The 11,829-nt window shown below is 29.9% G+C and overlaps 2 protein-coding genes across 2 annotated transcripts in view; one reads left to right on the top strand and one right to left on the bottom strand.

The window, feature by feature from the left end:
• The first annotated feature begins 668 nt into the window (after positions 1 to 668).
• LOC117179545 lies at positions 669 to 5,465 on the top strand. The gene is made up of 2 exons (XM_033371452.1): positions 669 to 814; positions 4,669 to 5,465. The coding sequence occupies exons 1-2, from the start codon at positions 755 to 757 to the stop codon at positions 4,861 to 4,863; spliced, it is 255 nt and encodes an 84-aa protein (XP_033227343.1). The 5' UTR covers positions 669 to 754; the 3' UTR covers positions 4,864 to 5,465.
• Positions 5,466 to 5,784: 319 nt separating this feature from the next.
• LOC117179544 (autophagy protein 5) overlaps positions 5,785 to 11,829 on the bottom strand; it is a 37,662-nt gene continuing 31,617 nt past the window's right edge. The window contains exon 4 of the mRNA XM_033371451.1: positions 5,785 to 6,032. Coding sequence (XP_033227342.1) covers positions 5,920 to 6,032 — 113 coding nt within the window. The 3' untranslated portion in view covers positions 5,785 to 5,919. The remainder of the gene's footprint in view (positions 6,033 to 11,829) is intronic.

Genomic DNA, 11,829 nt, shown 5'->3' on the forward strand with positions numbered 1-11,829 from the left:
ATACTTTAGATTACGTATCTCAAAAATTTCATTATTTTCAAACTAATTTACTTTATTTATAAACTATATAATTTTTTTATCTTTTACTTACAATCTTCGCTCATTGCATTTACTTCCTTTCAAATATACTTCATTCTCGCGCGCTCACTTATCCAATATCATGATCTAAGAATATGGTTAAAAGTGGTGGAGTTGCTCCTTATTGGTTAACTTTTTTTTAGTTGCGTGTGGCTAGACCGTGTATTCTTAGATCATGGGTTCTGTTTCTTTTATTTTGATGCAGTTGGCAAGAATTTTCTGTTCTAAGCCATGAGGTGTCAAGTGCGGTGTTGTGGTGCAAGTTACACGCCGAAGAAAGCGAATACACTTCGCTTTTTTAAAGCCCTTACTGTTAGCTATGAAATTAAAAAAATCTATTTCTAAATTTTAATCTGAAAACTTAACAAAGGACCCTTAGTGTCGGCTACTCTATTGATATAGCCTATCTGCTTGTTATTTCTGATCGAATTCTTATTTTAATTTCAGCCTCTCTGCTTCTTATTTATGATCGTATTTTTATTTCAATTTCGGAAAGGACATTTTAAAGCCTTTAAAACATTTAAACGAGCTACCTGGACCTTTAAATATATCTACTTCAGTGCCTGCGGAGAATTTCTCAGAGCTTCGCAGAGCCTTGAGAATATGCTGATCAACAAAAAAACACAACCTCTAACTTACGTCAATTTGACCAACTTTCTCATTCGCACACTTTTCCATGTACAGGAGGAGGACCAACTCAAATCCTGAGTGGGTTGGATCATGCATCACTGAGGAGGTATGCAATTTTAAGTTTGCAGAGTCGAAGCAATAAAAATTGAAGAATTTTTTATTTGAATTTAATTAAATTCATTAATAATGGGAACAAACGCAAATTGGCACATTCTATAACAGAAAAATAACTTGCAAAAACATAACTTTGAGAACCAATATACATTTCATAATTATTATACATTTCATAACATTTCATAAGTAAATGAGCATTGAATGGATTATCATTTTTAGGTAGGGTAAGAGCATCCGTGGTTGGTCTTCTCTAATATCAACCATTGGAGTGCTCTCATTTTGTTGCGTTCCCAGGAAAAAATAACCGATAAAAATCGAGTCGGTTTGAATTGCGTATCTGTCACCTGCAGATTGAAAGAATAAAAACGCAATCGATTGGCTATATTTTTAATCAGTCACCTGAGCGCCGTGCTTTAAACCTGCCATTCCACATTCGTTAAAATGCTTAGTGAATAGAGTTGAATGAGGCTGACTAACCTGAACTAATTCCTATGGGCATTTGACGATTCATTAATGTGCACATGGATGGGTTGATATTCAATTTGAATTGGAGTTCTTAAAAGATCACAACGAATAGTAAAAATACGAAGCATACACAGCAATTTTCAATAAGCATGAATCTGCAAATTGTATGTCACCTCAGGCTATGTTTAACTGAGTAGATATGCAGATTATAATTTTTAAGACTTAATTCTTCCAAATGAGAAGTATGTAGTAACACATTTGATTGGGACAATTCTGATTAAATAAAAATTAAAGAAATTCAAGTGAAATAATATTGTTATATATTATAATTGATACGACAATTTGTTTCTGAACTTAATGATTATTTTAGTTGTAACTCTCTTTTTACAATGTTTTTCAATAGATTATTTTGTGCAAGAATGATAAGATTTATATTGAATTAAGCGTCAGTGACATTTAATTTATTCAGTGCACATGCTAATGGCTGCAGGGAGTCCACGTGTTAGAAACGAACTCTGCATTTTTCTGATATCCATTTCCATCACAAACATCCAAATCTGTAAAAATTGAATACCCGCATTTTTGTTAAAGGTAATTTCTATAAAATAAATCGAGAGTGATAGTTTTGGTGTATTTAAAATTGATATCAGGTAAATGTGAAGTTACATATAACCTACAGATTTTAACTTATTCATTTTTTACTTTAAGTGTGATGACGAGAATTTATAAACGTAAATTAAAAGAAAACATTTAATTTTTATTGTGTAAAATATATAAATAAATTTTCAACATTCAGATGTGTGATGAAAATGTATGAAAAACAATGTTCAACAAAATTTTAAATTTCCTGAAAATATATAGTCTATAAATAAAATTAGACTGTGGGTATGTCAGGAGTTTCTTGAAAGTTCTCTATTTAACTAGTTTTTAATAAATAATTTAAACTATTTAAATTAAATTTGTTTTATTTAAATTAATAATTTTCAATCGGAACTATTGTTCCTCTGTTTGTTAATGTTGATTCGCAATCCCTACTGAATGGTACGAGAAAAAAATTACGTGCCGATTAAACAAGCCGGTTTCTCATTCAAAACTCACTCTAACTGGGCGGGTATCTGGAATTCCAGTGACAGATACGCTATTCAGAAGACCTCAAAACTCATTCAAATGCAGTTGAATGGATTTTTGTTTCCTGGGTTATCATTCCAGAAAGAAGTTTATCACAGAAGTCTTTGATCATGATCATAGAAAATAATTCAGTCCGATTCTTATCCAAGTTTTATTTCTTTATAATTTATAACTATACTTATACTTAAATCAATAATAAATACAAGACAATCATCTATGTCCTATGAGGAAGCACAGTGAGCATGAAATTATCTCAATTCAATATATTCCTATATAATGAACACGCCCTAACTACTTGGCAGCGGTTTTTCTAAATTTAATTCTGAACATTTCCACATTCATAGCTTATAAATCAGTGATTATCACATAGCTTTACGGCAGATATATTAAATTAAGAAGTATCTATCTGGAAGAATTTAATTAAAATAGCTTGGCATAACCATTCTTTAACATTAAATAATTGTTCAACTATAAAGAAAAAATTGTTCGATTTTGAACGTTTTAATTTGAGATCGTTTCATTCTCTAGAAGAATTCTCAAATAAATAGTTTAAAGTTGCAAGTATTTTTAACGTTTAAAATTAAAATTACTCAATGTTAAGCACTCAGTTTTGAAATACATTATTTTCAACTTTGTAAATATGCGGTTGTTGTATTTCAATTGCACTCAAATTAAAGTTCTTTAATTTTAAACATGTACATATTGTTTTGTTTAAATCGAGAGGCTAGTAACAGATGTTTGGTGTATGCTAGATTCCAAGATTGCATAGAGATTGATAGGTTTTCAATTTTAAACGCTTCAATTTTAAATAGCTCTATTTTTACGAGAGCAGTCTACATAAAAGTAAACTTTTTTGTAATATGTTCACAGATAGGTATCTTTTGTACTTCCTGTACTGCCTGGAAAAATTATACAATTCATTACGTTAAATGTTTACAAAAGTTTTGTATTTTATTTTAATTGTAACCAAAGTAAAAACATCAAAAATCTGTGGTGCGCTATTTATTTTGTTTATAATAATTTACAGATCCAGTTTCATTTTAACAGACCATTTTGAAGAATGTCATTTTTGAACAATGTTCAATTCATAATTGTTAAACGATTACCTCTTTAAAATAACCGAACATCATCCGATGAGAAAATTCTGCAGAAAAAGTTCAGTAGTGTTATTTCTTAATAACCTTTGCACTAATGGAATATACAAATCTTTGTAGAGTCATCAGTTATGATTTTACAACATTTTTGTATAGTCGTTTTAGTCCCTTTTTCATGCTTCAAAAACGCTAAGTATTCAACATTTTTTATTTGAAATTTTTTTTTTGTTTTAATTAAAATTTCAAATTGTGGAAGAAAGTGTCCCTGTGATTTTTGTGCGCAAAATATGCACATACTATATCAAGATAATAATATTTCACAAAAAAGGACCCCAGCCGAAATTTCGTTGTTGAAACAAAGTTATTTAATATTTTGGTCTGAAAATTTTTTTAGGCCTGTTCTAAAGTATCGTTCACAATATAAAACTATTTGCAAAATTCATTTTTAAATTTAAGCTATTCAAAAAAATTGAAAACCGGAAAAAGGCGAAAAAATGGCATTCTTTATTAAAAAAATCAATAGCTTTTTAAATTTTCAATACAAAGAGCTTAAAATGTTGCCATACATAGGAAAGACATATCTCTAAAAGTCCCTTTAAAGATTTTTTATGGATGCGTAAAAAAGATATTTATTATGACATACGAAATTGAAAATTTGAGGGAAAAAAACCATGTTTTTAAAGATATGTATTGTTTCATTTAAAAAAGAAAGTAAATTTTGGATAAATTGGTAAAAAAGTAAGTTCTAGTCATAATTTTATAAAAAATAACATTTTAATTTCTAACAATTTCTAAGAATTCTTCTTCGATATCGGCCTGTGGTAGCTATTGTCTTACACTCGAACGTAGGTTATAAAGCCATCTAAAAATTGTATAAATAGACATACAATTTATAAATGTAACAGCTAAAATAATTATTACACTTCAAAACACCATATATTCACATTATCTGCTAATTTACGTAAAAAAACTGAGAGCAAAAACGCATACAACGCCCACGTCGCCTTGGGGTCTGAGCGGGCACCATTCCACTTTATAGCACTACCGGAGCAAGACTAATGTACTTAGGCTTACCTAAATAGTGCCCTAATTAGAATAAGCAAATAAGCAGGCAATTTAAAAAGGAAACAAATGTAAACACTCACGGATCTCATTTCAGGAACATCAGAAAAAACGGAAAGTAGTTAATTACCTAAGTTTTGGAAGTAGATGCAAAGTTATGGACATCACTAACTATGAAGATACTGCTTCTAGAAACCAAGGTACTGAAAACGTAGAACGAAGCAGACGCACGTCGACGTCGCATATTTCAAGGACATATCACAAACCACGTGAAAACTGCACAATAAGTTAAAGGTGGAAGTTGGCTGGCAAAAATGTATTGGTAGTTAGAAGCAAGAAAATTTTATTTAAACAAAAAATAAGTAAGATAAAAGGATAAGAACCGGATTTCTTGGGCTTCATTATCTAGCTCAATAAAAAAAGTGTGCAGTGCAGAATATCAAAGATAGCTTTATTAAGCTAATGACACATGAAATGCATTTATATACAAGTTTTGGCAGAATAAGCTTAAATAATTTCTTTACAATATAATACTTCAGCCGCATAGCTTAGTGCTTTAATCATTTACCACGTACACAAAGCTAGTAATGATCTAAACGAATAATCTGTTCTATCATTGTATAATAAAAAGTATTTCTGAGGGATGCGAACGGCATTGAGGGGTATTTTTGGATATTAGCCGATTATTTCGATAAATCTAAAAGAACTTGGCTAAAAACTAAGCTCAGCCTAAAAAAGTATCAAAAGATAACGAGGCTACGAAGAAATAATATCAAAGTTTGGTGCTAATCATATTTTATACAAAAAAGAACAAAAAGGAACATAACGAAACTTTCGTTACGTTCCTTTTTGTTTCTTTCGATATAAAACCTTGAAGAAACACAATTTTGACAATGTGCCTCCGTAGCTGTATTATTTTTTTAAAAGTAATTTTCCATACTTTGCATAATTTTTCGAGAAATTATATTGAATTTAGAGAAATAATTGGAAAATATCAGAACATGCCTCTTAATTTCGTTCGTATCCCTGGTGTTTCTTATATTCACATACCCGCATTCATTCAAGGAAAATACTCTAAATGCCTAACTGCAGCGTTCAATGATGTGTTTTATCTTTCTCCATTGTCATTCGCATATAACCTTTGGAGAGATTGAAACTTCCTTGTGATCGAAAATAAATATTAGAAATAGGATAATGTAATAAGAGAGTTGTAAAAAAATAAAATGATTTTACTTTTCATTCCTGCCAAATTGCACCTTATCCACTGGAAGAAAAACGATTGGTCAAATATTAACACACACAATCGGTTTAAGTCCATTAGAATTCTATCATCACAGTTATGGTTGTGTTAAGAAGACATTAAACACATATGCAAAAAGTTATCTGGGTAACTGAAGTGTTCCGAAAGCCACTGCAGGGGCGTCTCTAAAGGAGGCACAATTCCGTGTGTTCGAACATGAACTGAAACAAAAATAAATGTACTCTACTTCTATTGTTTTATGTATAAAGGCTCACAAAAAAAAGTTTGCGGAGCCAAAAAATCGACTTATATAGCATTGTAGTATTCATGTAATATTGTCAAAATCTGCCATGAATAGAATTTTCTGTTCAACAGTTTTTTTTATTCGTGTTTAAATTTGTGTTTTGTGCCAAACTGTCCCAAGTGGGCCACCATAATTCGAAAGTCGTTTTTTTCGCTGTAAAATGAATTTTTCATAGCCCTTATATCTGAAGAATTTCCTAGATTTTGGTCGCAAAACATTTGTTTTTGCACTAGTTATGGACAATTAAAATTTAATGTTACAGCATAATCAACATTTTTCTCGTGAACAGCGAAACGAGTTTTTACGATTATTGCGTTAAAATTTTTGTTTAAAAACGCACATTCCAAAAATGTTCCTTCTGAATGATACAACATTGAATTTGTTAAAAAAATTATCAATTGTTTTTAAACAAATTGCACTTTTGTTCTCTTAAGGTTGTATCTAAAAAAATCAATCTCTTGTCGAATTTTTTGAAAAAACAGCTATATTTAAATAGAATAATTACTTATATGCTAAATTAATTTAAAAAAATTTAACGATACCGATTCAGAGATAATTAATGTCAAAGTTGACTTCTTTAACATGTAGTTCATGAACAATGCATAGGCACTCTCCACATTTTAATTATAGTAATTAAACACTCTGGTAGAGAAATTTAAAAAATGCCTAGGGCGCGCAACTGTTTGTTCTCACGCTTGATTATGTATTATTTACCTCGCGCTACGCGCTCGGTCTTTATATTTTCGCACATTCTTGCGAAAACATTTTAAAATCAAGACTCGAAACATCCACCACTGTAATTTTGTAATTGTGAATTCTCTTTCGTTAAAAGAGAGTTTGAGCGCACCTACAGCATGCGACTGATGGCAATCGCACTCCGCACTTGGTCTTTCAATTTCTTCTGCATTCAGGCACAGACCTTTTAAAATCAAAGGTGAACGGACCGACAACTGTAATTTTGTGATTTTGAACTCTCTTTTGTTAAAGCTCTATTGGCTTCAACGAACACATTCTCATCACGTATCTCGTGCTTCGCACTCGATTTTGTCCATCATGTAAACTTTTCTACATTATACACAACAATTTTATATCAATTATAATACATTTTTTATGTAACTCTGCCTGGGATTACTTATTAAAAAATTGCAAAATAAAAAGCAAATTGTATTTATCATGATAATTTTTGTATTTTTTTCTTATTTTGCTTTAAATTGTATTCTAAGCTGCTCTGAAACATGTATCATTTCAATAAATGTATATCATTACAATTCATAATATGCATAAAAATTGAATCATACTAATTCTTATTTCCTTGTTTTTCTAATTTTTTATTTTTAATGTTGTTTTTTACGATTAAATAAAAACTGCTTCGCACCTGCAGGAGGTCTAATGCAGAAACCTAAATAGGGTCCTAAACAGGAGCCTATGTCCTCTGTCGTCTAATCTGTGCTTTTTCCAAAAAGTTCATTTTTGCATTTTTATCATATGTTTTACGATTAAAAGAAGATCTACTCGTCCAATCGAAAAATTATTAATAATAAATCTACAGATCTTTTTAGGCGCACAACTTTTGTCTGACAATTTAAGTTCATACCTTGTGTCGTTTTTTCAAACAAATTTAATATTTTTATTTTGAATGATATTTTTTACGACTAAAGCAAAAACTACGTGTCCTATCAAAAATTATAGCTCTTTTTTGAATCAACAATAATTTTTTTCTCATTTTTTTTCGTCGCTTATATCGAAAAGTGATTCATTATAAATTTGTAGTTCTTTCCAGGGCGCGCAATTTGAGCTTTTTTATTTTTTTCGTATCTCGCATAGTTTGACCAAAAAATGGAATTTTTTATTATTTTTGGTACAATCAAATTTGGAATGTTCAACTTTTCGACCAAATTAAAAAAGTTGTTATCGTAGTCCTGTAGGGCTTTCTAAAGGCAATGTTTTTCTTCTCCAGACTTTTTTTCGTATCATGCGTTGTTTGGCCAAAATTGTTCATTTTAGTTTGTTTTTTTTTGGAGTTTAAAAATGCTAGCACTCTAGTAATTTTTGATTTCTCGAAAAAAGTCATTAGGATAATTTGTTGAATTTTTTGAATACTATGACTAACCATACCGAGCATTTTTGAATTTATAAAAAAGTGGTCTCAAAAAGATTCAAAATGTGCCCACTTTTTGAATTTTCATCCAAAATGGCTGACTAACGAACTTGACGTTTAGTTTAGGACACTAAACGAGTGTACCAAAGGACAATCTAATAGATTACTTTATTCAAAAGTATCGTGTTCACAGACAGACTGACACATTCGTAAAAACCTGTTTTTCAGATTCAGGGGGTCTCAAAACGTGGACATTTGACAAAAACTGGAGGGGGGGGGGCGGTCAATTTTACACAAATCTAATACCTTCTCTGATGAGAATGTAAAAAATTTGTAGATCTTTTTAGGGCACGTAATTTTAGTTTATTTAATTTTTTCGTATCTTGCATAGTTTGACCAAAAAATGGACATTTTGGATTTTTCATTATTTTTCGTATGGTAAATTTCTAAATTTTCGACCAAATCAAAAAAATTGTTATGATAATTTTGCAGGGCTTACAAAAATTAACGTTTTTTTTCTTTCGACTTTTGTTCATATCATGCGTTATTTGGCTTAAAATGTTCATTTTAGTTTTTTTTTTTGGGTTTTAAAAATGCTCTAATTCTGGCAATTTTCTTTTAATAGAAGAAAGTCATAAGAATAAATTGTTTCAGTTTCTGAATACTATAAATAACAGCACATCGAATTTTAAAATCTTAAAAAAATGTGGTTCTAAAGATTTTTGCTATGATAAAATTTTGAATTTTTAACTTTTCGTCCAAATGAGAAAAGTTGTTATGATAATCTGGTAGGGCTTTCAAAAATCAACGTTTTTCTTTTCTTGACTTTTTTTATATATCATGCGTAGTTTGGCTTAAAATGTTCATTTTAGTTTGTTTTTTTTTAATTTTGAAAATGCTCCAACTCTGATAATTTTTTTTTATAGAAAAAAGTCATAAAGATAAATTGTTTGAGTTTTTGAGTACAATGAATAAACGTAGATAGAATCTTGAAATCTTGAAAAAATGTGGTTCCAAAAATTTTGAAAATGCGCTCACTTTTTGAATTTTGATCCAAAATAGCTGGTTTACAAACTTGTTCTTTCTTCTTAGGCCTTAAAAAAATGTGCCAAAGCAGAATCCAATCTGATCAATTTTTTGAAAGTCATCGTACCTACAGAATACAGACTATAGTCAGACAAACACCTTCGTAAAAATCGTTTTTTCTGACTCAGTGGGTCTCAAAACGTGAAGATTTTATGAAAACCGACAAAGTGAAATTTTACATTAAACCAATAACTTCTCATTAGATGAGAATGTAAAACAAATATCAAATTTTTCCACCACGTAGTTTCATAGGTAATTCAATGAAAAACATTGAAATTCTAGTCACTTTCAAACTGAGAAACGTAACAGTATCGCATAGCGGCAACACTGTTCCCTCTCTCCAGCTTGTCTGCTGTACCAAGCTATTCAAACGCACATGACAGTCGATCAGCGATGGTTAGGTTTAAATTGCGACGTTGCCCGATCTACGAGTCTGCCGCTGGCATAGTAGTGATAACTATGCGTATACACTACAGTGGTCCAAAAATACATGGCAAAATTTTTTGCATGCTAGAGGGCAACGATCCCCCCATTTTATTCGAAATCCGAAAAAAGAAATTCCCTATTTTTTTATTTTAACAGGTGCCGGTTTTGATTTGAAGTTTCCCATGTAAAATGCATGGGGAAAAATAACTTTTTTGAATAATTGTTTGGGGTTTGAAAAACTGTGACGGATAAGTATGGGAGCATGTAGAGAATTATCCAACGAAGAATTTTCATAGGTTTGACACCCCTAACACACCTCCACGAGTACGTGAAAACTACCGTTAAAACCAAAAATGTCAATTTTTCATGAAATCGACCTTTTGAAAACAGTATTCTCGTATTTTTTACTTAAAATGATTAATATTGGTCCAGTGGATATATTTATTATCTTTGGTTAATTAATTTTCAATTATTTAAACAAATTAAATTTGTTTAAATAATATTTTTTTTCTCGAAAATTCGTTTTTCTCTCTAAAAATTATTACTATTAGTCTATTATAATATTTACTAACGTTGGTTAATTAATGTTTTATTATTTAAACAAATAGGATTTGTTTAAACTTTTTTTTCGAAATTTCGTTTTTTCCAATGAAAATTACTACTATTGGTTTAGTGAAATATTTATTAACATTAGTTTATTAATTCTCAATTGTTTAAACAGATGGAATTTCTGTAAATAATTTTTTTATTAAAAATTATTAATATTTCTTTACTGGAATATTTATCATCATTGTTTGATTCATTTTATTTGAAAAAATTTTTTTAATAAAAATTATTACTTAAATATTACTGATAAATTAATTATTAATTAGTTATTAATTATTACTGATTAATATTCCACTAGACCAACAGTAATAATTTCTATTTTTTTAAAATCGAATTGAAATTATTTAAACAGATTCCTTTTGTTTAAATAATTGAGAATAAATGAACTAATATTAATAAATATTCTACTAGATTTATAGTAATCATTTTTAGAGAAAAAACGAATTTAAAAAAAATTAAGGAACCAATGTTATTAAATATTCCACTAGACTAACAGTAATAATTTTAAGGGAAAAAATAAATTTTCGAGAAAAAATATTGAAATAAATTCCATTTGTTTAAATAATAAAAAATTAATTAACCAATGATAATAAATATTCCATTAGACCAATATTAATAATTTCAAGTAAAAAAAGACCAGAATACAGTGCTCAAAATGTCGATTTCATGAGGAACTGACATTTTTTGTTTTAAGGGTAGTCTTCAGGTACGCGTGGGAGTGTGTTAAGGGTGTCAAACCCATATATATGATACATGAAATTCTTCGTTTGATAATTCTCTACAGGCCTCCATACTTTCCCGTCACATTTTTTCAAACCCTAAAAATTTATTCCAAAAACTGAAAAAAAGTGATTTCTCCCCATTGATTTTACATGGGAAACTTCCAAGTCAAAACTGACCTGTTAAAATCGAAAAACAAAAAAATAAAAAATTAGGGAATTTCGTTTTTTGGATTTGGAATCAAATTGGGGGGATCGTCGCCCTCTAAAAAAAAGCCTTTTCGAGCAACCCTAGTATACACACATACTAAGAATTCTAAGCCAGAAGCGCACTGAAATTTTCACCATGCGGGCCCGTGAAATTTTTTCAATATAGTACGCGGACAGGATTTGCATACAACCTTAAAAGAAATTTTTTTGCAAGTTTTTCTACCTTCTCTGCGTAGACATATTTTTAGTCAGATTTCCTTGAATATCGTATTCTTCGGTTCTATAATGACCTGTGCATTCTGTTAAGGCTCTAAATCTAAATTCAAAAACTTTCTCGCTTGTTATTTCCGTTTCGACTTGTTTATAGCTTTCACAATTATCAAGAAGCTTAGGATAACGTCCAAAACTTTCCCTATGCTGCTTAATCCTTTTATTACTACTTCGGAACCATATAATTTAGTATAGAGTAAGGTAAAAATAACCATAAATTGTGAGTTCGGCTATACCGGGCCGAAGTAAATCTGACATCAGAATGTCAGCTGTATAAAATTGGATATCGCCCAACTCGC

The sequence above is a fragment of the Belonocnema kinseyi genome, chromosome 9, assembly GCF_010883055.1.
Source record: "Belonocnema kinseyi isolate 2016_QV_RU_SX_M_011 chromosome 9, B_treatae_v1, whole genome shotgun sequence".
Taxonomy (NCBI): Eukaryota; Metazoa; Arthropoda; class Insecta; order Hymenoptera; family Cynipidae; genus Belonocnema; species Belonocnema kinseyi.

Coding starts and splice junctions, on each gene's coding strand:
- LOC117179545 (XM_033371452.1), top strand. CDS start 755: ATGTACAGGAGGAGGACCAACTCAAATCCTGAGTGGGTTGGATCATGC. Junction 815..4,668: donor GATCATGCATCACTGAGGAG/GTATGCAATTTT, acceptor ATCTCATTTCAG/GAACATCAGAAAAAACGGAA.